The sequence below is a fragment of the Seriola lalandi genome, unplaced genomic scaffold, assembly GCF_002814215.2.
Source record: "Seriola lalandi dorsalis isolate HSWRI2012SDOR001 ecotype SW California unplaced genomic scaffold, Sedor1 jcf7180002054692, whole genome shotgun sequence".
Lineage (NCBI taxonomy): Eukaryota > Metazoa > Chordata > Actinopteri > Carangiformes > Carangidae > Seriola > Seriola lalandi.
Genome location: NW_019525245.1, coordinates 1,024,344 through 1,050,410, shown reverse-complemented (window position 1 = coordinate 1,050,410; position 26,067 = coordinate 1,024,344). Strand labels below are relative to the sequence as shown.

Sequence of the window (26,067 nt, the reverse complement as noted above, 5' to 3'; positions counted from 1 at the left end):
TGTAACATGAGTCTGAATAGTGAGTGAGCCGCAGAGGGTTTTATCCTTGGGTCTTTTCCGTCCTCCATTTCTGCATCAGTTACGTTCTTGTGCAGCTGGGAGCTACTTTTACCATTTATATACAATCAAATATGTGTTGTAAGCACTTGTAAAGGAAAAGACTGACAGGCATATTTATTCTTAACGGCCAAAGCGGTGTTCAAAACGAAACTAATGGTGTTTCTTAGAGACAGAAATGCAAAGAACAAAGAGTGAAAATTGAAATGTCATATTGAGGGACTCTGTTTGTTGTTGCCATCCACATCACAAGGTGGATGATTTTATAAACCAACAGAATTATATGTGAATAACATTGAGTCTGTTTCACAGGAGTGGTATAAGTTGTGAGTCATAAATTTAATCATCTTGAGAGAATTACCATCAAAAATATTTTATTATGACAGTTATTTTTCTATGATTGAATATTAATGTACGGCTCACTTTTAAGGTCTAAAGCAAATGCTGCTGTAGTTTTTGAACTACAGCAGACAGCCGACATTCAGCATGTATTTTACTTGTCAAATCCAACCGGGGAAAAAAATAAAAAAGCCCACATTTAATGCATCCTTGGTGTTCCCGTCTTTTCATTGCTGTCTGCAGTGCAATGCAAAACAAAAAAATATGCTGTTTCATCTCTTTCAAGGACACAACACTAGCTGCGCTCATCTGACAGCCTGTCATGGGTGATGCTCAATTTTCTAGATTTTGAACCTATAATTTAGTGCGGATGTACTCATCGTAAGAACCCTGCTTTATATTTGCACAGAAGCAACCGTGTTCTGCGATTTGTTGCCAATATTGTCTTTTGTCGATTTTTTCCTCTATTTTTTCCTCTATTTTGTTTGTATAGCTGCCATGTTGTTTTATGTCATATATACTGTATGTTGTTGTCTTGAATATTCCTGGTTTTTACTTTTTATTTATTTATTTATTTTGACTGTAAGAATGCAATTTATCTTGTTAAGATCAGGTTAGCTATAAAACTTTCCAGTGCTGTGAATCTTATTAGCAGAATAAACTGCAGCACAAACTGAAGCTAGAGACACTCATTCCTTTGAGTGTACCTGACCGGTTTTGTTCTGATCTTTTTCCCAAGTCTTTCTTGCAAGAGAGATCTTTACCTCAGTGAGACTTCCTTAATAAATAAAGCTTATCTAACTTTGTACTAATCTATTTTCTAATTATGTTGCCGCTTTTTCATTCTTATATTCACACAAAGTGGCGTTTTCCCTTACCTAATGTGAGGTTTCAGTTTGTTTCAGAAACCCTCATTGGAAAGTGTGCTGTGAAACAGAAACTTGCCAAATAAAAACCTTTTTTTTTGTTTCTTTTTTTTTTTTCCTCCTCTTTAAACACAGTCTACATTCTAACCATGAATAATGTGTGTGATCACTCCTGTACAGGCCTGGAGCGGGACAAATTTGACAACAAGACGGTCACTTTTGAGGAGCACATCAAAGAGGAGCACAACATGTGGCACTACCTGTTCTTTATTGTGCTGGTAAAAGTCAAAGATTCCACCGAGTACACAGGCCCCGAGAGCTACGTGGCTGAGATGATCAAGGTAAACAAAAAGCATGTTCACACCCTTAAAACACACATTGTAAATGGGTAAATGTACAATCAGACCATCTCGGAGGTTATGGTAATCCACATGCTTCATGAGATCACTGCAACATATAAGGAATAATAGGGAAAAGATGTGTTTTTCTGCGGACGTGTTTGTCTTACTCCATGAGTTTCACTGCTTGATGACTTACATGTTCCGCCCTTGTGCATTCATCATTTCAAAGCCAGCCTTTGGAATGAGTGTATCCCTTGGCTGCTGACATTTACTCAATCCTGACTGACACATTAGTGTGATGGGTGTCTCCTCTTTTATCACGTTTTGGTACGTTAACTATAATCACACAAGAGTTCATCAGGTTGAGACTGAGTCAGACGTGAAAACTTGTACTGGCCAGTTGCATACACCTTAGTACAGTAATCTGTTCCTCTTTTCTAATCTCAACTGACAGACACACCAGTCATGCACTTAATGACACAAACAGATGGGTGTAGATAAACAGGAAGTCAGCGATCGTGTGTGATCGGTCTGCAGCAATAATGCCACGCAAGCTTGTTCCTCTGATTACAGACCAGTGTCATTTTGAGTTCACATTTAAGCATTGACAAACACTAATGTCTTATAATAATCACTACTTTTTATATACACTTCAGCTTTATTATCTCCTAGTAAATTTATTTCACAACTTGCAAAGAAAAGAAAAACAGTCAGTGGCTGATATTCTTGGGTGACCACAGGAGCACAACCTGGACTGGTTTCCACGGATGCGTGCCATGTCACTGGTGAGCAGCGATGCAGAGGGTGAGCAGAATGAAATCAGGAACCTGCAGGAGAAGCTGGAGTCGACCATGAGGCTGGTGGCCAACCTGTCTGGACAGCTGACTGAGCTCAAGGAGCAGGTATATCGTGTGACAGTAAATCATGCACTCCCTCACTTTGTAGCACGTCACCCTTGATTTCTTTTTTTTTTTCCTTTTTTTTTTCTTTTGCCTCCATTTTAACAGGATACAGTAGGTTTTCTGAGACTGTTTCTTAATGTGCAGCCACTGGGACACCATTGACCACCCACACACCACTATTTACCCAAGAGCGCCAAGTTATAATGAACAATAACATGGGAAGAGATGCTGGGAACTGGTTGCTTACAGTTGTACCATCACCATAATGGAACCAGTGACTCAGACAGCCGAAGCTAATAGTGCAATTTGTATATTTTACAGTTTTTGCTGTTCTTGCTGTACTTTTGGATGAAATTGTTCATGCACAATGCGTGCCATACTATTTCTTGACACGGGCACTGTAACTAGAGTCAAAAATGAGCACACATGGGGGGAGAGCAGCATAACCACTGTAAAACCACAATGTGTGGCTTTACACATTAGTTATTGTGTGTTTTAAATCCTGCATTAGCTACATCCATGTCTTCTTCTTTATTAGCACAGTATTTATCACTATATTACCGCAGCAGAACAGCCTTAAACAAAGCATGGTCATAGGAACCCAAGCCAGATTACAGAGGTGATAGCTGATAGGCAATGTTAACTTTCAACTCTTCTCTTTGTTTCCCCACAGATGACAGAGCAGAGGAAGCAGAAGCAACGAATCGGTCTCCTAGGGCATCCCCCTCACATGAACATCAATCCCCAGCAGCCTGCCTGAGGGTTCCTGGGGCCCGTTTCACTAGTGCCTGCACTCCTGACAGTGTACCACACGTTAGACAAGGAGAATGTCAAAACGTGTCCTCCTCCAGTATGTATTTAGGTCGATATCTGACTGTATACTTCGGCAGACACTCCTACAATAAGTGTTTCTACGACATAACGTGTCTGTGAAGTGAAAGTTATCTGAGTATGTTACTCATGGTCTCGAGTGCGGATGTGTCTGTGTGGGTGCAGTGTGCACCAAGTGCCCCGGGACCTGAGAAGCCAGTCCTGTAAGGCTTAGGAGATGAAAACACTGACTTCAGCTTTACTACCCTGAATGCCTTCTGCATTGTACCACACTGTCAGCATGCCAAAGTTCAGCCATTGTTCCTGAGTGAGTACTCCTCTCAAGTGGCCTTGTATTGAGGTTTAAATCCTCAGTGTTGCACCAGCAAACTCAGGTCACATGTGGATTTGAAGTTTTGTTTGAACTCTACAACATATTATTTAATATTTTTTGCTTTTTGTCTGACAGCAATAGGAATAGATTATAATATGCAATGTCTAAATAAGAGTGAACTATTTTTGGGAACTGGTGTTTGCTTTTATATTTGAAATTTATAAAATCATATATTTAAAATAGGAGACAAACAACTCTAAAACAGTCCTGAAGACTTCACCATATTTTCTGCTGCTTCAAAAATGCTGATAGGAATCCCATACAGAGTATGTTTGTTATTTTTTTATCACAAGGGCAAGAATTTATTGCCACTTTCATAATCCTTTATAATCTCACATGAAGGTTGTACTTGTTCCAGGACACTTTAGATTTAAAAAAAAAAGAAGCCTTTTGAGGGCACATTGAAGCTTGTTGTCAAGAGAAAGAATATAATGCTTTGTATGAACCTCCTGGAGAGAAGGAACGAATCATGTGACTGCTTCACTCCAAAGCCACTTCCTTGTTGTGCTTAATTATTGGAATTATATGGCATCACATTAGAATTTTTAAAGGATTTTGGAAGCAACAGTAAATTAGATTTATTTTACTTCTGTGCACTTAATTATTTAATCTTCCTTTAATTCATTTAGTCCTGAAGCACTGATGTTTTCTGTAGCACACAAATGATTGTTATGTTTTGGTTTTTCACTTTGTAAAACATCCACAACAGAATGACTGTTTGAGTGTCTGAGTGTGTGTGAGGGGGGGAAAAAAAAAAGACGAACTAAAAGATGTCAGTTGGAGTGCTGCTCAACCAAACTGAACTTTTATACTAACAGATGGTTTGTGTCTGAATTGTACATTCCATTCTTGGAGTCTATTTAAATAAACAAGTGTGTAAAACAATCTAATGGCGGGTGTTACACAGTATCTGCATCCTGATGAAAGTCAAGAGTAGGACCAGAGCATGTGAGACCAAGTCATTGCCGTGGAGTTCATTTTGATACCTTAGTGTGTGTCATGTTATCTGTGTAACTGCTTATTTGTTGGAAGCTGGAGCGGAGCCATTCCAGGTTGCACTTTTTCGGTTGTACAGATGGACCATTTACAGAATTTTTAAATTGTATAACTCGACCCAACAAACATACATTTTGCACCCAAAGAAATTTGATCACTTGAAATGTTTTTGCCTACTGTAACACTTTTGACAACATCTTCCCATTTGTCAGTGGGCTTTAAATACAATATGCAGTTTTTAACAGCATACGTTTTAACATTATTCAGTTACCCAAACATTTTGTCCAACAAGATACAAGATACATTTTTGTCTTGTGCCTAAAACAAGAAATGGCAAAAGGTGTTTTCCCCAATCTTCTCCAAGAATGTGAAAAATCTACAATTGAATAAGACAATGGCACATTTGTCAGGATTTTCTAAAAAATCTAATTCAACTCTTAATTGTTTCACATTTCCTCAGATTATGTTCAAGGGATTTTCCATAGTTGTTGTGGTTATTTAATTACAGCTAATCAAGGTGACCTGCCCTATGGTCATCCTGTAATTACTGTCTGCCCATCTCATTTCTGTGTGATTTGCCACACTCTAGGAATATCAGAGTGTAGTAAATTAAATAGCTTTTGGTTAAAGTCACTCACGTGGTCATAGGATGTGAGCCCTTTCAAGCTTTCAGTAAGAATGAAGACCCTCACTTGTTAGCGTGAAAGAGATGACTTTTCTGGTGAAAAATCTGTTAAATCAGGTTGTGCCACAGTGTTAATGTCACCTGAGAATCTGAAAACAACTGCGACAACTGCTACTCCACTTTCCTCGTTTTTGTCAGATGAGATAGACTGATGATCCAAATGAACACATTCCTGTTAGGGGAGAAAAGATATCAAAATCAGCCTTTAAATACAATATGATATTATCATTTATTTTGTACAAGTTGACAAATTTATGTAAAGTGTATATCAAACTGAATTGTGAGTAGGACTACATAAAAACAAAAAACATTTTTTAGTTCCTACCTTGAAAAGATGGCTTTAAAATCAAAAGATTTATCCCAGAAAGATTTTCACTATTAGTTCATGTGACTGGGGATTTTAGTTTCCAGGCAAAGTCCTGAGGGACACGGTTAAATAAAATAAAAAAAATAGCTGGGGGGGAATGTTACAACTTTTCTCCAATCACATCATAATTCCTACTGTGATATATATAATTGCTTACAGCTTCACAAACCTGAGCTTCATAATAGGGTCATTAATCCAGACTGACTTCAACAAGCAACATTTTTAGGATAGCCTGATTATTAGAGCCTAAATATTAGAGGAATCATGATGATTGCAATGTAAATTTCAACAAACCTGTCTTTGCACACAATTACATTTGCAGTAAGAAATGTAATTCACGAAAATAAGATAAAAAAAAAATAAATAAAAAATAAAGGTCTACTGTGATCTGTGCTCAGCCTGCAGCAGACAGGTGCAGCCGCCGTGTGCTGGATGAGCTGGATGTGCCCTGTGCGCTCAGCAGGCTCCCGAGGCCATGAGGAGCTCAACGTGACAGCCGGTACCGCCTCATGACAACAAGCACGGACTCCACACACTCAGCCATGCACAGGTGCACGTGGTTCTCCCGCCACCGCACTGTTTATACTAGAGCCCACCTGCACTCTGCAGACATGTTCTGTACAACAGTGTAATAGTATACGTTGTTTATCATTATTATTAACAGTATTATCATTATTATTGTTGTTGTTATTGTCGTTGTTATCGTTGTTATAATTAATATTGTTATCATTAATATTATTATCATTATTATTATTATGTATTATTTTGTTCTGTGGCAATAAAATCAAACATAATTAATGGATGTAAAAGCATTTAACAGTACACATTTTTGCACGTTTGACGGCACATTGAATATAAAACTATAAATATAAAAGCGGTTGAAAAACGTTGTTCACTGAGTGCAAAGCTCATAATGTTTCTAAAACCTTCCTGCCTCCACATAACACTCATAAAGCACTCAGTTAAAAGTCACTTCACTGCACTTGATGGTTTTCTGTTTTTAATCCTGAAGGGTGTCATGTATGCCTCTGGCTACTAAAGTCTTTTAATTGTGTTGTTTTACTTCTTTTTTTTCCTATTTTTTTTTTACTAGTAGTAGGGAGGCTACCTTACCCATTTGCCTCTCGTGCCCCAGGCCTGCGCTGGTTCGCTGCCAGTACGTTCCCCGCGCAGTGGCGCGCGCAGCCTTGTTTCCATACACTTCAGCATGGTGGTACACGGGATCCGACACGCGCCTCCCTTTGCTCTGACGTCCGCCGCTGTCCGCCCACTGAGGCTTCTTATCGGCAGAAAGTGGGCCGTCCCTCCGCCGAGGATACAGCGCCGTTTAACACGTGAGCCTCATGTGACGGAGGTAGGTCAGGCTGAGCGGAGAGTCAGAGGGTTTATTTAACTCGTCGCTCTGTCCTCCCCCACTTTCCCAACACGCCACCAAGAGGGTTGCCTTCCTTCAGCGGCGGGACCACGGCGTGGAAATCGCAAGGACTAACTTGAAACAATTCTCAAACCTAAGAAAAAAAAACCTTTACATGAATTAGCCTCGTGTTGAATTATGACAAATCTGTTAAAATTTTGAGCTTTTTTTTTTTTTTTTTTTTAAAGCATTTTGGTGCATCTCACAAACCGCAACAATTTTTTTTCAACACGCTTAAATAAATGCGTGTTTTTTTGTGACTGCATTGGAAAAGTACCTCGACTCTGACTGCGTAACTGGAGTAAAAAAAGAATGGAACGAATTCCAAGCGCGCAGCCACCTCCTCTGTCCAAACACCAGGCTGATCTGTCAGACGTGCAGGGGTAAGTTACACTTTGAAAAATGTGCTCAGTAGACTCTGAAGCCTTTGTCTCAGGCCACTGGTCTGTATTATTTATTCTGTCTCATACACTTCACCGAACTATCACCTGATATCTCATTGTTCTTATCTCTTTATGTTCCTTTAGGATGGATTTCCCGATGTATGTTTATAAACCCAGGCGGGGAATGAAGAGAGGAGAGGACAGCAAGGTTTGTTATTATTATTTTTTTTTTGTTTATTGCCAACTTGTAAAATTACAGTTTAACCATAGAGCTCTTATTAAATGGTGTGAACTACAAGGGAAGAATTAGGCTGGTAGTAGTCCTGTAGTTCCATAAATGGCTGACCTAATTTCTGCTGTGACATAACTCCTGGAGAGCTCCCTATCAGTGACTGTCTCTGATCATAAAGATCTGTGTGCTGCCATGATCAGCTGAATTTACCTTACAATGCTGTTTATTCTTGCAGGAAACCTACAAGCTGCCTCACAGACTTATTGAGAAGAAAAGGCGTGACCGGATAAACGAGTGCATCGCGCAGTTGAAAGATTTATTACCAGAGCACCTGAAACTCACGGTAAGTTCATGCTGTAGCTTGGAGGGATAATGGGATTCAGTGAATTGAGTGGCATGCACCATCGAGTGGCTGATCAGTGGTATTACATCCTCTGAGCTGAGTGCGTCAGCAGTCAGTGAATGACAGCTCTCTTTGAAGGATGTGTCATGTTTCATCGCTTCAAGTGGAGATTTTAAAAACTTAGTTCAATCCAATCCAAAATTAAATTTAGTTATGATAAAATGAATAGACCAGAGTGGATATTATTTATGAAACGAATATTATCTTTTATCATAATAATCCTATCCTAATCATTATTTATGTTGCCTGTTGTTTTAGTGATCATGATAATATTTGAGATCATGCATAAGTGGGTCGGAGCGTTTATTTCCTATACGTTATGTAAGAGGTGAGGATGTGCTGATTGTGTGTGTGTCTCTTACAGACTCTGGGCCATCTGGAGAAGGCTGTGGTTTTAGAGCTGACGCTCAAACATGTGAAAGCCCTCACCTCTCTTCTGGAGCAACAGCAGCAGAAGATCCTCGCTCTGCAGAATGGCATTGAAATTGGTGAGCTGCGGATCACTTAGACGCACACACAAATACACATGTAGAACAAGATGTTCTTGTCGGACAGAATGTTAATTATCAAGATGAATATGCAATGATGGGAACATGCAGAGTTGCAGGCAAATAAGAAACTCAATACATAGCTACAGCTGTTAGAAAAGAGACTAAAAATCAGCAAAATCTCTCATCTATATCAAATTTCAGAATTTCTGACTGTGGTTTCTTGCTATGTTTATAGAGCAGCCTCCTGTCAGCCAGGAGAAGTCAGAGGAGATGTTCCGTTCTGGCTTCCACATGTGTGCCAAGGAGATTCTTCAGTATCTAGCCAGTCATGAGACTGAAGGAGACTTCACGCCGTCCCATGTGATCAATCACCTTCACAAGTTAGCTGCGGAGGTGCTGCAAAATCCAGTCCGACCCCGCACCCCTCTCAGCCCCCGACACGAGGAAAAAATCCCTACCTACCACCAACCTCACAAGGAGATGCACACCAGCTTACCCCCTAAACCCAGCGAGGGCTATGGGAGGAACTGTGTGCCTGTCATCCAGCGGGCGTACGCTCCGCCGAGTAGTGAGCAGAGTGGCAGTGATACGGATACAGACAGCGGCTACGGGGGAGAGCTGGAGAAGAATGAATCAGGGGCACCACAGGGGCGCCCAGATTATTACGGCCAGGAGAGCCAGCTGAAGCGAGCGCTGGGAGAGCGGCAGAGCTCCAGCATCAAGCAGGAAGATGATGAGCCGCGCCACAAACGACCCCGGGTGGAGTCGTCTGAAGATGAGCTGCTGTCAGGTGGAGAGTCGTCAACTTCGTCGTCCTCTAGCGGTTATGGTAGTTACATGAGCGTATCCCCCAACCATCCACCTCCTCCACATCCCCTCTGCATGCCTTTCTACCTCATTCCACCCTCTGCTGCAGCCTACCTGCCAATGCTGGAGAAATGCTGGTACCCCGGAGCCATGCCCATGCTCTACTCTGGCGTTGGAGGCTCCGCACCCGCCATGTCCAGTGAAAGACCGCCTCCACCTCAGCTAGTGTTGTCTCCCAGGGGAGGCTCCCCGGCCCCAGCCATATCTCAGACCCCCATGGACTCCCCTGCCCTCCTTCAGGCACTAAAGCAGGTACCACCCCTCAACCTGGAAACCAAAGACTGAGAGATGAGATGAACAGATGATCCTGTTCTAGTACCTAGGAGCAGAGACAGTAGAAAACTGAGCCGTTCCATAAACCATCCTCATTCCTCTCCTCTGCCCTGCAGCCTGGAGGTCAAACAGCAAATCAGAGGACTTGTAGAAATGATCAAGGACAGATAGAGGGAGGGGGAGGGGGGGCGGCATCCATCCACACTTGGATGATGCAAAGCTCTGGATGAATGTTCAATGCTCAGTCATATTACTCAGTGCAAATGTATCATATGAACTGGACCTGCCCTGCATCCAAACACACACACACAGACACACACACACGCACACACACACACTTGGTTGAATGTAAAGAAAGTAATGTTCTAGATGCTGCTGTTAAAGTATAAACGCCGATGACACTGATGCATCTCACTTGTAGCTGTTGCGATAGAGACATGCCATCTTTGTACTCTAGAAATCATTGCACCAAATGTTTAGTGGTAATATTTCACCCAAAGTTTGACGCCTATGTCCTGTAGGTCACCATTATCTTCACTGAAAATGCCCTTTGAACCAGACACTATGATGACCGACATCATAATAATACAAGGGTTCCCTTAGGTGTGTACAGACAAGAGTAAGGATACACCCAAAGCGCGGATGAAGGAATGGGCCACCACATGACCACACTGAATGAGAAGTCTTGTTTTTCATTGACTAACAGACAGATGAGATGGAGTTTCTGTAATTATTGTTCATAGACTTCTTGTACATTTTTATTTTTGATACCTGTTCTCCCACTCTGTCCATCTGGAGAGATAGAAAGAGGGAAGAGTGTGGACAAATGTACGTTGTGTACTCAGAAACTGTGTACATACTGTAGCACTGTGCTGGACCTGGTCTGCATACTCAACATCTGTTTCTGCTCAAGTCAAACCTGGTGTTTGTTCTTGCTGTTGCCTTTTACTTGTGAAAAGCTGATAAATCTCAGATGTTCATTCTCTGTACTGCGTATGAATACTGGAGTCAAAGGAGCGATGAGGAGAGAAGTGAATGTAAAAGTTTTACCAGAAGACTAGTTTTCTATAGAAAGAGGTACTTGAGATTTTATATTTTGGGACCTACATGAAAGATGTTTGATGTACATATTTTGTCTATAAATGTTGATATACATTATATAAGTGTATTAATAAAGTATTTTTTTCCCGTGGAAATTTGCTTTGACTGTATGTGTGTGAAAGAGAAGGGAGTGTGTGAAAACATTTAGTAATGAAATTCAATTTGTCCAGATTTAGTTCTTTTACAGCAACAAAACATTCATGTCACAGGGAACACTTATGTAATGACAGCGCTGTAGCCCAGATCTCCTGCTGGGTAACCGTCTGTGCCCACTAAAACAAGTAAACACGCATGAATGTAAACAGTTTCTGTTAATGTCCTGAGGCAATAATCAGGATCCATCTGCATGACAAGGAAACATTCCCCATGCTTTTACTGGCCGTATGACTCAATATAACATGCGTTTATTTACTTGTGATATCTTTCTCTGTAATTACACTCTTGGCACTATACTCTGCATTCTGCAGATGTACATCAAAAACGTAGATGCATAAATCATAATAAATACTACTCATCACCAAATCCTGTGTTGAGCAATCCCATTTTTCAGCTACATCATAGCGTTTATAATCATAGCTTCATCTCATGCTGCAACACGTTTGCATTTCTACAGCAGCCCAGAACATCCAGCATCAATGCTCAACATCATAAACTTTTCAACCACATACTATTAATGTTTCCGTTATCATTTCTGAGCTGTCGGAGTATAGTTGTATTCCATATTTGGTTTGTTTGTACAGACTCAGGCCATGGCCTGCACCCTAAATGGCATGAGTCCCATCTAAACAGTCTCTTGTTGTAGCTGTGGTCATGAGATACCATTAGCAAGCTGATTTTAGAAGCGTTGCTTATCCATTATTTCAGCCAATTTAACAATCTTTTATAGTTAAATGATCCCTTCCTTTAAGATTTCTCAGTAGTTGGGTCCAGGAGGCCAAGCGTTTAACATGCATAACATGTAACCACAACATCTCTGCTTTGACCTTTGTTGCACGTCATACCCATCTCTCCCTCCCACATTGTTTCCTGTCTGTTTCTATTTCTGTCAATCTGTCCAATTAAGGGCAAAAATTCCACCAAAAAAATAATCTTTCTAATGTGTCACTTTCAGTAGGTTATTATTTTAGCCACGTACTTCAGACAAGCTCCCATAGTAATTCAGAATTTTTAGCAACAAATTAAATCCATTTGGTCAAATATGTGGCAATTCCATTTGTAGTGGTGCCTTAATCATTCAGGAAAGCTATGTTGATGAGTTGACAAGCACTGACACTACTGAAGCTCTGTCGCAGTACCCATTTGTAAAACTACAAGATATTTGCACATTATATTAAAAGGCTGAAATGTCAAAATAAACAACTGTTGCTCAACCAACTTCTATTCAAGGGCTATTCTAATCTGTACCATCCTGTTATTCCCTTTCCCAGTCAAAGCTTTGACATAAACATACCATTAGATCATTGAACCTTTATTGCCACCTGCTGGGGATTTAAAATACCCACATCCTTGTCAGCAACATTAATTTTGAGCAAATTATTTGTCCTCAAAAGTTGGCTTGTTTTTGTCTGGTTTAATACAAATGAGCTTCAACACAACATTGAATGTTTACAGTATTCATAATTTAGATTTCAACCAGCAATCATCCAAAATAAGACATTATTCAAATCTACCATTAAAAATTATTGTCTGTGTAACAATTTACACATATTTACCATGATATTTAATCTTTAAAGCTGCATGATTATATTAACTTTCTACAAACAAAATCTTATGCATCACAATAATGGTTAACCCCTGATCTGATAGGGTAATACATTGTTCATTCCATTCCATTAAAATATAAATTAATATCAATGTTGTTGCTGAGAAATCCTCTTCACCACTCCCTGCTATCTGCTTTCCACCTTTACACTCAACACCATTAATGTTTATGTTCCCCTGTGCACTCTCCTTTATATTTGGCCACGCTTCGCCTATGAGAACGGAGGAATACGTGATGCTTGTAGAGGCTCGGGTGAGAGGATAAAGCTGGATTGCGACAGGCAACCGTTCCAGCCACAATGTTTGGTCGCAAGCTTAAGATCTCCAAGGTAGGGAGGGGACCCTGGAGTGAAGGAAAGACCCGGGTAGAAGTCCTGTGCTGGGGCTCAACACCCGTCTGGGGAAGGAAGGATCTAGGGATGTGGGATCCAAGGCCTGGACTGGGCTGAGTTTTACAATGTGGCACGCTGTGAGGGGGGCTGAGGGAAAAGGAAAGACTGCGTGGGACTAGAGTTACCCCGTTGGCACCAAGACTCCAACCCAAACGTCGTGCTTTCCGCTGAGGTTCAGTGTGTACCACCAAAGGCTGCTCAGACAGAAGACTGCGGCAGGACCTGCGAACACAGGAGTTATTCTGGGTATTTTGAATGTCTGTTCTCGCTTCACGCCCCCTCTTTGGAGATGTTGATGTCAGCTGTGTCATTTTCTCTCCAACAGCTCGGTTCTCCTTGCCCGAATGGCGAAAAGCAGCAACAGCATGCGGCTTCTGACCTGATGGTTTATGTGTCGTTTCAACCCCCTCTGAAGATGTGTGGTCTGGGGGGAACTGGGTAGTGAGAGGTGCATAAGAAATAGCAGTTTGCCTCTGAAGGAGAGGTCTGGGTCGCCTCACGGGGGCTCCCTCCACCAGCAGGTTGACACCCACGTACTGAGGAATTTCAACTGCAGCCTGCGAGGGTGATAAAGTAAAAAAACAAAGGAATGCATTTAGTATAACATCTATTATTCATTGGAATCCCAAACCTCAAGATACAGATCATTCCCACCTGTTTGTAGATCAGCTGGAAGCCTCCTGTGTAAGCACTGGAATCAGTCCGCCAGTCCAGCACAACCCTCAGTGTGTCCAGCTGCACAGCAGGGCAGAGGCGGGCAGTCACAGCAGTGGAACAGGACATAGTCGGACTGGCATTGATCTCTAGCAGCCAAGGCCTCAGATCTCTGCCCAGCATAAAGTCTGCTCCGTAGAGCTCAAAGCTTGACTTGCGGGGCTCGATTATGTCCTGGGCTGTTTGCAGGGCGCGGACCACTGCTTGCTGCATGCCAGGGACCACCACTGACTCCCATTTTGCTCCACAGCCTTGCTGCTGCAGAAAAGCCCTAAACTCAGAGCAGGACCACATATTGTCCTGAGGTAGGCCTGGATGACGGTTGTGAGATGGCTGGAAGTGCTTCTGGATGGAGTTGTTGCACAGGTGGACTGAGCTGAGTAAAATAATGAATAAAGTAGGAAGGTAAGTGTAAAGTGTGCTTTGAATAAAATAGGTACATTTAGCCAAAGCACACGAATAAAATCTGTCTGACCTGTCCAGAGTTTTTGTTGAGTAGGGCTGAGTGGAGAACCGCAGGTAGCACTCTCTGTAGAACCACACAGTCAGAGGGTTCCAGTCAGTGACGAGGAACCACTGACGGAGGTCAAACTTGGTGCCGTGGATCAACAGAGGACGTTCCAGGTATTTCTGAACCACCCACTTACTCTCCTTAGTCATGGCTCTGTCTGTGTCAACGAGTGCCAAGATCTCGTCCAGGTGATTCATACACATAATACCTGCATGGTGGCGGTTGGTGTGACATGGAAAAGAAAAAAGGCCCCAAAATCTGACTGAAAAACATCAAAACTATGTTACTGACGACAACAGTTTCAGTGGCTGCAAACACGGTGTTTCACATGGCCCTCAAATCAAAGTACCAGTATTTTGGTTTTGTGTAGAAGTGCAGGCCAACACTCGTTCATCACACACTAAGGTAATCACATTAATATTTCCTTTGTTCCAATCAAATGTAGAAAACAGAAGCAATAACAACATATACATGTCACAGGTCACACTATGTCCATAATATTCAGAACAAAAAAAGAAAGATTTTTTTTTTCAATATTCCAATATTGTGCAGCCTTAACGGAGCAGAAGTATAAGATTAATTTATTACATTACCGGGTAGCTGTTATGTTGCTGAGAAAGAAAGTCTCACCTCGTCCTCTCGACTTGGCACCCGGTTTGATGATCCAGATGTTATTCAGTCCATCTGTGTCCAGCTGAGGGCAAGCTTCCTGCAGTTTCGTTAACATGGCTTGGCAGCGCTCCACAAACACACTGCTACCCCTGATCAATGCACCTTCACTACATACAAACAATTTATTAGAATTCTAGATTGACCTTTAATTAATTTACAGATTAATCAATTGATATTATTGTGTTTTACTCCAGACAGTAATTGTGCTGGCTATCCACCCTCTCAAAGACCTCATGTGTCCAGTTTATTATGAATCTATTAATATCACTTTATTTGGAAAGGTCTGCTCTGACACCTACCTACGTTTGTTGCATCTTTACAGACAGTAACTGTGCACTAGTTGCAAACTGTACTTTAATCATGTGAGCAGGTAATAGCATATTGTATGTTACATACAGAAAAATCACAGATTCAACTAGAAGAGCACTCTGAGAGTGCAGACCTCTGATGCCATTGTCGAACAACATGAACCAGACCAGAATTCATAGTAAATGATTCATATCTGCCCTAAAATTGAATGGCCCCTGGCCCATGTCCCATCCCTCCACCAAGTTTGGTGCAAATCGGTTCAGAACCTTTGCATAAAACTGCTGAAAAATAAACAGCAGCAAGCAGTGAATATTAAAATAATCACTTTCTGAGTGTGGTGTTAATGGACGTTACTGTTCATTGCAATGCAGAAAAGACACGGAGGGAGCTGTGGGGCAACAGGTTCATCAACAGCTCAGAAAACAAAAAAGGAAAGTCATCTTGCTATTTACTAAGTTTTTTATCCAAAAATAGGCAGCAGCGTTCTGAAGGTGCAGCTCAGTATTTTTTTTTCCAAAATGGCACTGTAGGCCACATACATTATATGTATACCAACTGCCAAAATACTGAACTATAAATATTAGCAGTATCATGTATTTTCTATGTGTTTCTATATACAGTAGTATGGACCTGGAACATGCTGTATTATTCCAGCGGCCCAACTTTTTAAACTAAGCTCAACTCTGACTCTGTATTTAACTCCGATCTGAGGTCTCACATGAACTCTAGCTTAAAAACATACACATACAGTATATTCTGTATGTATGCTGTATGTATAATGCTTTTGACACTCTTCTGAACCTCAACTAATAGGTAATAACTCAGTAGATTTTTTTGAAAACATTTAAGGGTGAGTCTTTCTAATGACCTATATGAAGTTGATGGGCTGAGTCGGACTGTCAGTGCAGCAGATAAATTTAGTCTGACCTAAGAAGGATCATTCTAGAAGCTGCCGGAAAACATACTCACTGCACAACCATGTAGTAGTCTTGCAGAAACTCTGTCCACTGCTGTTCCTCCACGGCAGGGGGCGTTTCCACGGTTACATCAATGTCACCATGCTCTAAAACACTGAGAAACTTTTGACACACGTATAAAGCTGTGTTGATCATTTCTGGACCAACAAATCGATGCCCCACATGATCCAACTCTGCAGAAAGAAGGAACATTTTTTTTACGTCATCATTGTCCTGCACTTCATATCATGACATATCGCGTAATTTTATTTCCTTTACTTTCAGAGACGCTGTTTTTGGCTTTTTGTTCTCGGACCACTGCTCCCTCTCTCACTGCTCCCCATCTACTTGTTTCGACCACATGCTGCAGCAGGCTGGTGCAAGCTGTCCTCCTGAAGTCCTCTAGGTTTTCACAGCAAACACAGCCATAGACAGAGAGGACATACAGGTTTGGTTAAGATGTTAATATAACATGAAGAGTGACAAGTATCCAAGTGTGATTTTTTTCCATATTCCATTCACACATTATTGCATCTATGATAGAAAGGATTTTTGACTATGTGTCAATGGAGCCATACGGCAGACCTATGAATGCATGCTTCTCATCCTCTGCCCCAAGCCTGTAGCATCGTGGGAAGAAGGTATCAGGATCTGCTGTATCAAACCACTGAAGGTTACGCAGGTTCACACAGAGCCCCACCTGAAAGAAAACAGAATTGTATACGTAAGAGGAGGCAGGGAGAAAAAGTTGGCCAAAGCTGAGCATCTTGCATTTTTGCCAGTCAATCATTAGCAACTCTTTAGATGTGAGACCTTGGTGGTAAAAGTTCCAGCATTTGCATAGTGATTGGTCATTTGGTCATTCCGTAAGGAGCGACAGTCGATGCAATCCCGTCGTGTCGTCCAGTAGAAATATGCTGTTTCGTTTCGAACCAGGCGGGACTAGAATAAGTTAAGGCAACGTTAAGTTAGTGAGCCAACTGAGCCTGAAAGTACAGCGTCATGGAATTAAAGACACACACATTCAATTGCTTTCAGAATGTGCAAGATGTCAGTGACAAGTTGTTTGGTTCACTTGAACGTTATCTTACCATGAGGTCATACATGTCATCGTGGTTCTCCTCTTTCTCGCCTTCATCCACTCTCTCTGAAAACAGATAAGTAAAGTGTGTGTGTAAAGGGCAGGGGTCTGTGTTATAGGCCTGTCATGTGGTACATAATGTATCATTCATCAGGTGAAGGGGTCTAGTGCTCCAGTTACATATACATCCACTCCACTCCACTTTTAGCTTTGACAGCTACACAAGACTATTACTCATCTTTCTTTTGGACTAAATCTAAGTCATTGGTTGGACAAACAAATATAACTTGTGACTTATGACACTTATGACTTGTGTTATATTTTGCTAGTTCTATGTGTGCAAGACCTTAAACCACACACACACACACACACATTATTGTTCCAGTATTTCTGTCAGCAACGTGGTGAAAAGACTTTTTCTTTCTCTTAAACTCCTTGTCTCACCAGTAACATCAGCACTGACAAGGCCATCATCCCCATCCTCCTCCTCATCACCATGGCAATAAGGTGCTCTCTGGACCGGACTTGGCAAACGACGTTCCACCCACCCTCTGGCCCATAAGGCAGCACGGATCACAGGATAGGGCCCTCGCACTGAAAACACTTTCCTCAACTGAGAATGAGTGGAAAAGGAAATGTATAAGACATGCGTAGATTTACTCCAAAGAGGATGGAGGATAAATATACAGATGTGGTACGCTGATATCTGGTTTGTACATATAATCACCTTGACTGCTTTCTCCACCAATGCTTTAGCTGCTTTCAACCTGTCTGGTTTGATCGCAGGCAGGCTGGGCAAAATGCGGCATAACCTCCCCTCTTGTAAGACTAAGAAAAGAAAAAAAAAGAGAATGTGTCTGAAAATGTTTGTGTATATATAGCTTCAGATTAATGTGTATATACGTGTATATACAGATGTTAATCTGCTCTTACCTGGCATTTGCTGCATTTTACTTGTTCAAGTTCCCCTCTCTGATGATCAGTGTAATGCATTCACTTCCCTGGAACAGATATGTTATTATTAGAAATTATTTTCACGCCATCATATAATTCTAAAAATGTCTTCATTGTGATCATAATATAATATTTTGTAACATTAGGACATAGTTGCACTTGAGCAATAAACAGAGAGAGAGAGGCATTATTATAAATGGGTTGTCTCTGTGGCTTATGAAGAAGGATCTAAATCGGGTCAAGCAGGCATCTAAATCTGGACAGAGCTGACTGAGGCTGTCAAAGCTTCTCACTGACATAATCATGCTCACACACATACACACACACATGCAGACACAGCACATAGCCTATATGCGCAAAAATAAAAGCATGTAGAAACTATGCTTATTCAAGTTGCCACGACCGTGGATGACCGAGCGATAACAAACCATTTCTAAAATGCATTTCCATCACAAACAGCTCAGATTTTACATTGAATATTAATATACAAACCTATTGTTGTCACTTCCCCAGTGACCCTACCACTCTGTCCATGGACTCCCCCGGTCCTGCTTCCTTCATGCTCCCGCAGACAGTTCCCATAACAACCATGCATGCTCCCACATAATGTTTATAGTTGCCATAACAACCGTGTCCAGGGAAGAAACAGGACGCCACATGCAGCTCGATGGAAAAAAAACAAAAAACTACCACCTTTAACCATGCGTCAAAGAAAGTGGGTCACTTAATCTGAAGCTATCAGTTGCGGTGTAGTTTACACGTGTAGGTGACGTGCACAAGAACAATTAAACCTGCCGAGACACGACACGACGACATATCTGATATCCGCTATCTAAGATCGGTAAACCGTGGGGACCAAGCGGCTGCGGAGGGTCAATCTGTTGCAGCAAAATCCAGTCAAGTGTTTATTAGTGTGGCAGGGGGACAGTCTCATACTTGTTCTATTCCAAAGGGTTCATGATGAGGCTAATGTGGAGGAAGGCACTACGGCCTTAAGTGTAATTCATATTTTGTTTACTTGCTTATGAATACAGGCGACCATATGCAGTGGTTAAAGCAAAACTGCCAGTCCTGGATCTCAAGTAATAGGCTAAACTCATTGTCACCTATGTCAGACATGAGCACATGAGCTGTATGCTTTGTGTATAGATTATAACGTATACTTGGCGCAATGCTTTAGCTTCCCACAAGATGGCATCCAAGACTTTCTAGTAGGCTTATGTTTTAGTGTGTAACAAGATCAATCAGATCCATCATGTCTCTGTTCTTGTTTTCCCTTTCATTTCATGTGCTCACTGCTCACTTTAGCATTCATGTCTGACTGCTGAGGAACCCTTTCATGTCTTGTTTGAGTAGGGTAAATTATATTTCCATTGTATCCTATTTGATACATACTGTATCTACTCCACTGAATTTCAAAGGAACATATTGTAGGCCTACTTTCTCTCTGGTGCGTGTATTTAATAGCTGTAGTTAGCAGTTACTACATTTATAATAAAACAGAATACATTATTATAGCTTATTATAATAGACTATATAAAGTAGTTAAAATTTGTGCTAGTCATCTACATGCTAATGCATCAATGATAATGATATAATAATGTAAACCGAAGAAAGGGACATTCTGCACAATTAAAATTTTTATGCTTGATACTTTACACATATTTTGCTGCTTCTACTTTTATTCAGGTTCAAGTTTTTATGGATGAGGACTGTAACTTATAATGGAGTATTTTTGAATTGCTACTGTCCTTTACTCATGTAAAGGATTTAGCCTACAGTGATGGGGAAGCTACTTTAAAAGCATAACTTTGCAAGCTTCTAATTACTTCACATTGGATGAAGTTGAACTACAGCAAGGTTAGCATAGGGAGAAATCTAGTTTGGTTAATTAAAGCTACTTGTGACACAAAACTATAAGAAAATATAATACGAAAAAGTCAGAGCCAGCAAAAACTGCTGCTCAATTGAGTTTATTGCAGAAAGAATCCTACTTGTTCACAGGTAATAACATAAACAAAATAATAAAATACCCCTTTATTCATGGGAAAGTAAAAAGGAACATCAGCTTTGCTTTTGTAAACAATAACTGCTTATGGCCATGGTGATTCTTACTCAGGCTGAGATTCGGGAGGCTTATCCATGATAACGTTGATGTGACCACTGAGCAGCACCCTTAGTTTCAGTAGTTAGGTACACAAAAAAAAGTAATTTAACTACATATGCTCATATGAATGTAGCTGAACTACCGGCAAACTACTGCAACATGTAGTTAAGACAACTAGTTTAACTATATAGTCCACTGATCCCCAACATTTTTTCTACCAGTTGACTCTTTAAAAATAAGTAAGTATCCTAAATCAGCCTAATTATGAATAAACAGTTTGTCTGCTTGTATTTAATTGTTTTATTGATTTTAATAGCTGGATGATGCAGAGTGTAACTGTGCTGTGTGCCAGTAAATGTAAAAGAACGAGGGAACTGAAGCCTTTGGTGTGCACAGTGGTCTCAGTCCAGCAGCTGAACATCACAAGCTACCAAACTGAACACTGTATGGAGTGAAGTAAAACATAGCTCTATAAGCTTATGACGGTTTTGGCTTTATTGTGTTGGAAAGCAGCAGTGCGTCGCAGCCCGTTGTGTGCCTCTGCGCTCTGATTGGCTGACGCTGCAGTGATGCTCTCTGCATCCTGCTCCCACAGCCAGGACAGGGAGGGAGGGAGGGAGGGGAGCTGGAAGCGCGGCCGGGAAATCATCATAACATAGGGGGGCAAAATTATGCTTTTCACCGTTTTCCTCATCTGGAAGAGATGTTTCCCCTCAACATGTCTGCAGAAACAGAAGTAGCTGCTGTCGCCAGCTCGTGACTGCTCCTTCAAAAAAACAAAACACGTCCTCAGACAGCGCAGCGAGGCTGGTCAGACCGAAAAGTCTCACCTTTACACTCCGTGAAGACTGAGCAGGTGCACCCAAAGGCCACGAGCATGCCCGTCAACGACTCCGAGAGCATACTGAGCTACCAGGTAAAGTGTCCTTTAATACATGGCGCGTTGCTTTGACAAGGTGGAGCGGCACAGAGCAGGCTGAACACAAGCTCCAACAACTGTTAGAAATTCTCTGCTCTAACTCACAATTTGCTGCTGGAATAATGGACTGTGGCATGTTTAAGGAACTATTTGATGACAGGAACGATCACCTGCTGCAGTGTTTTAAAATTATCAGGGTTTTCTTTTTTTTTCTCGCATATTTTACGTCTAAGAACACTCAGTAAACGTTATCCCTGCATCCCTGCAGGATGCTGCTGTATGCTACGTGTGCGGAGGATGTTGTTGATATTGTTATTCTGAGGTGCAAACACGTGCAGTGATTCCTGGGAACGGATCACATCGCAATGCACTGACAGATCTTACTTCTTTTTAGACTGATCACACATGGATTATTGTAGGAGTGCCGCAGATTATTAATGATCAGATTCAGACACATTTTAAAACACAGCGCTGATTAAAATGTCAACGGCTCCTCCTGAAGTCGCGCGCGCGCGCGCGCGTGTGTGTGTGGAACGACAAGAATGGGACGGTGTGTTGGATTTTCAGCTCACTCTCGCGTGTTATTTTCCCAGTTACCCTCAAATGACCTTGACGCCATCCTTACACTGTGCACCATACAGCGCTGGGTGTCCATACATGTTCTTTATTAGCCAATCCTAGCTGCAGGGGGGAGGACAGTGTGACGGAGGAAACGGTTTTGATCCTTATGTCCTGTTGATGTGTGATCCATTATAAAACCCTCGGTTAGCTGATGAGGCAGGGGTAACCAAGGAACCAGTAAGGACAAATGGACCATTGAAACACGCTCAGGGATGTTTATTCAAGCTGGTATGCACTACCAAGGCATGCAGTATCATAGCTTAAAGGACTTAATTTAGCCTACCCTAACATGGCTATGTCATCATGGTGAGTTATAATAACATCCTGTCTGAGGGCAGGAGACAGATGGAGAAGTGCCAGAGGTGGAGCTGGAAAGTCTCTGATATGATTAGACAGCTTTCAGACAGGGAGGGAAAATTGCCAAGGAGCATCACTCTTCAAACATTACCAGCTTACTGTCACTAAAGACAACCTGTAACTTTGTCTCTCCTCCATATCTGTGGCAGTCTGGTCAATCAGCATGCACCGGTATCGTTTCCTTTCTCCCCACCTGAAATCTGTTGAAATGTTTGCTAAGGCACTGTTGAAGTGTCCCAAGCAGTGGGAGAGGTTTTCAGATCCTTTGATTGAGCATAAACAACAATATGAAAATATAAAAATACACAATTAGCCTAGAAGAAAAGGTTCTACATTCAATATTTTACTTTAAAAGTTTGGGAAATATTGGCAGTGTAATGTAGCAGCAGTACTCATGCACAAGGATGCCTATCCACTGTGCTAAATTATTGATGTGTTGTTTTGTATGTTGCACTTTGCAGCATTAATGCCGTTAGTGAGCCAAGTGTTCCTAAGCTTAAATAAGCAATTTCTATTTTTATTTTAGACATATTTATATTGTGTTCAATCTTTAAAGTGTCAGAAATTCAAATACAAATTCCTAAAGCTAAAGGTAATGTCTTCAAATTGCCACGTCCAAAACCCAAAGAATGAAGAAAAAACACAAATCCTCACAACTAAGGAGCTGGAGCCAGAGTGTTTTTCACATTTTTGTTATAAATGGTAAATGATAATCAACATATTTGCTGATTACTCTTCTGTTGGTTGTTTCAGCTCTACCTCATAATATACTGATAAGCATACACTCACATTTGTCTGTATTTATCTTTATCATAGATTACTGTAAATGTAGTGGTAAAAGTACAATATTTCCATTTTCCATTTTCAAAAGGCTTATTCATGGAGTACTTATACCTTAAACTGAACTTCAGTTGTTAAGTAGATAGGCTATTGTAATTAGTTTTCACCTCTGGGTGCCCCTGAGTTAAGACCTAGAGCTGCTTAGTGGCCAGAAGTACACAAATTGGGGTTACATGAGCATTTCAAAGTGAAGGTGTGTGAACATAGTGTAGAGATGAAAGGAAACACATTAGCAATCTTTTACAAGTAAATTAAAAGGTAAGTGATGAGAACAGTGTGCAGTCAAAGAGTAGCAAATCTAATTATGAACAGGGCTTGGTCAAAACCTAGTATGTGATTGGGCTGCGTATAGTCAATGTGATTGACAATGTAGATGAAAGCTGTCATGGAACCGCTGTAAACAACTGACATCACAGCGTCCTGTTTGCAATCTGCTTAGTGTCAGCTCGTTTCAGCCCTTCCCTTTGTGCTTTATGCTTCTCTCCTACTCTCTGTGCTCACACATACAGAATATTAATACAGCCAAATTCTCAATGAAGTTGTTCTCATTTACATATTTTTCTGTTTCTGTTGTAAGACAACAAAACAACTTTGAAATAATAACTGAAACGTAAATCCATTTCCAAGCTGCTGCGATGCACTGCTAAAATCCTGATTTTATAACTGTGACATTGTTTGACAAAATCACCAAACACAAAAGTTAAAGACAAAAACTGTGCTCTGTTTTTGGCTATATTTACTTTTAAAATGATCACTCAGAAAGAAAGTAAGAAGTGACAGAATATCTATCTCATTTTTTCTCTCACACAGTGCACGCCCCCCTTCTGGCATCAACAATAGTTTTAATACTACTGTATTTCCTCAAAAAGTGACAGGGGCCTTTATTTACCTCAACTGCAGAAAGTAATGTGCCTTTATTTGAGGCAGGCTTGTATTAGATGCTGGTCTTTATTTCTAATTCCCTGCGTCTGATATGTATTATTGATTCATCCAGGTATTTTAGTATGAAGTGTGGTTTTCAGTTGCTCCCATTTGCCATATTAAACTTACTGCAACACTTACTGCAAAGTTTCAAATTAATAGCTGTAGCATTTCTGTGGACAGAAAAACCTTTTATTTATTAACAGGACTTTTAATGCTGTGCTGCAGTAAGCATGTTGTCTCATTTCCGGTTGCTGGTGTTTCTGTTGTTTTCAGATCTCCTAGTTTCTTCAGCAGTTACAGATGAGTTCTCTCTCTCCCTCCCGCTCTTCTGCTCTCTCTGCTCGGTGTGTCTTATGTTTACTTATTCCCCTGCCCCCTAGTAATAATGGTACATGTAATGAAAGTAGTTTATTTGCGATGATGGAGGCAAGGCTCAGTGATTTGGAAGCGCTACTCTACTTACCTGCAGCTTCCGAGCAGCTGGGAAACCAGGGTGTCAAGGTGACCGCCCGTAACAAGAGGTGTATCTGTAAGCCCACAGTTTACAGCCATACATTGTCCAGCAATATACTAGGTTTGAAATAAAGTCTGTAAATCTAGTGACAGATGTGCTAAATTGGCAACACTGCAGGCTGTAAACGTCCGGCTAATAGAAACTGTTTACATCGAATCATTTTCAAAGCGCATAGCAGGTAGGCAAACTACAACTCAGTCAAATGACATTCAGTCAGTCAGTCAGTCAGTCAGTCAGTCAGTCAGTCAGTCATGGACATTCACGATTACAGGGCTGGCCCTGCTGTTGCAGTCCAGCCAAAAACAAAACCCAAGAGAAATAATGTTTATGGTTAAATACATCTAGTGCTATACTGCTCCTCTTAAACTGCCAAGGTGACAGTCAATATAACACTTTGGATTGATACTTGGACCTCAGAGAAGTACTGTATAGATACAAGACCTCATTCCTCACTTATACCACAGATTCTCTTCATATTTATGAGCTTACAGATGCTTAGAAATCAATAAGCCCAACAAATGCAAGCACAGACTCACATGCCACACTACAGTGCACTGACATACATACACTGACTGTCCTGTAACTGAGCCAAACTAAACCAGTGTGAAAAACTACATATATTCAGTTGGCACAAACGTAACTATGTGAGGATCATTATGTTTTTTCAAGAATGTGATCAGTAAGTTCAGAAAATATATATATTGTTGTACATCTGAGACATGACAGCTTTTGATGGTGTTAGTATTTTCCCTGATACTGTAAGACTGTGAGTCTAGTTCCAGCTTAGTAATAATTTATGGCACTATGCATCATAAATTTGTCTCAGCTTTTAGTCCTCCCAATACAAGATTGTCACAGTTCCCCTTTTCAGTCCTTTTACAGCAGCTATTTGGCATCCCTCCCAAGCTTTCACTTTAATCAGTTCGGTGCCACAGAGTCCATTTAGAGAGCACAATCCAGTGTTAACCTATCAGACAGGTCCATGTGTATTTTAAAGAGAAACACTGTAGTCTTGCACAAATCAGCCATGGAAGTGAAATTTAATAATTCTGAGTTCTTTGCCTGTGAAAAGTGTCTCAAAACTCTCAATTTAATATTTTAAAATGCACAATACATCACTCCCATGCTTGAAAACTGTTACAGTACTGCAGCATGCACAGAGCCGCCACTTTACAGTCAGTAGAATGAATGAGTGGAAAAAAGTCCTCAAGCAACAGCAGATCCATTGACACAATGACTGGGAATCATCTAAACACACACATTTAGGAGTGTAGCATCTTTAGTGTTTGTTTTAGATTCACAATCCTCTCTAAATGCTTATTGTCTCAGATTTTTAATTACACTGTATATTACAATGTTTTACCCACAAAACCAACCATGAATCTTTCTAGAAAGAAAACAATTAGAGAGCGAGGGCTGTGGGGAGGCAGGATTGTATCTGTGATATTGAATAAGGTGTGTATGACTCATGCTATCCGTGGGCTGAGGCAGTCAAAACAGCCACCCCTCTCATC

General features: G+C 41.0%; 4 protein-coding genes across 8 annotated transcripts in view; 3 read left to right on the top strand and 1 right to left on the bottom strand.

Moving 5' to 3' along the window:
* The window catches only part of LOC111667746 (inositol 1,4,5-trisphosphate-gated calcium channel ITPR1), a 67,768-nt gene extending 63,174 nt beyond the window's left edge, over window positions 1-4,594 (top strand). For all 5 annotated transcript variants that reach the window (XM_087178636.1, XM_087178634.1, XM_087178633.1 and 2 more), the window contains 3 exons: window positions 1,443-1,603; window positions 2,344-2,505; window positions 3,179-4,594. In XM_087178636.1, coding sequence (XP_087034762.1) covers window positions 1,443-1,603; window positions 2,344-2,505; window positions 3,179-3,265 — 410 coding nt within the window. In that variant the 3' untranslated portion in view covers window positions 3,266-4,594. The remainder of the gene's footprint in view (window positions 1-1,442; window positions 1,604-2,343; window positions 2,506-3,178) is intronic.
* A 2,514-nt stretch (window positions 4,595-7,108) lies between these two features.
* Window positions 7,109-11,016, top strand: LOC111667747 (class E basic helix-loop-helix protein 40-like). Its single transcript, XM_023423519.2, has 5 exons — window positions 7,109-7,554; window positions 7,699-7,762; window positions 8,022-8,129; window positions 8,554-8,677; window positions 8,916-11,016. The coding sequence occupies exons 1-5, from the start codon at window positions 7,484-7,486 to the stop codon at window positions 9,830-9,832; spliced, it is 1,284 nt and encodes a 427-aa protein (XP_023279287.1). The 5' UTR covers window positions 7,109-7,483; the 3' UTR covers window positions 9,833-11,016.
* A 1,468-nt stretch (window positions 11,017-12,484) lies between these two features.
* Window positions 12,485-18,266, bottom strand: ttll3 (tubulin tyrosine ligase-like family, member 3). Its single transcript, XM_023423501.2, has 12 exons — window positions 18,251-18,266; window positions 18,045-18,145; window positions 17,762-17,930; window positions 17,328-17,383; window positions 17,050-17,178; window positions 16,822-16,936; window positions 16,516-16,638; window positions 16,250-16,430; window positions 14,930-15,078; window positions 14,264-14,507; window positions 13,729-14,164; window positions 12,485-13,631 (listed from the first exon to the last, which is right to left on the bottom strand). The coding sequence occupies exons 1-12, from the start codon at window positions 18,264-18,266 to the stop codon at window positions 12,843-12,845; spliced, it is 2,508 nt and encodes an 835-aa protein (XP_023279269.1). The 3' UTR covers window positions 12,485-12,842.
* A 2,759-nt stretch (window positions 18,267-21,025) lies between these two features.
* slc4a8 (solute carrier family 4 member 8) overlaps window positions 21,026-26,067 on the top strand; it is a 33,699-nt gene continuing 28,657 nt past the window's right edge. Inside the window, exon 1 of the mRNA XM_023423646.2 lies at window positions 21,026-21,294. Within this exon, the coding sequence (XP_023279414.1) occupies window positions 21,256-21,294 (39 nt within the window). The 5' untranslated portion in view covers window positions 21,026-21,255. The remainder of the gene's footprint in view (window positions 21,295-26,067) is intronic.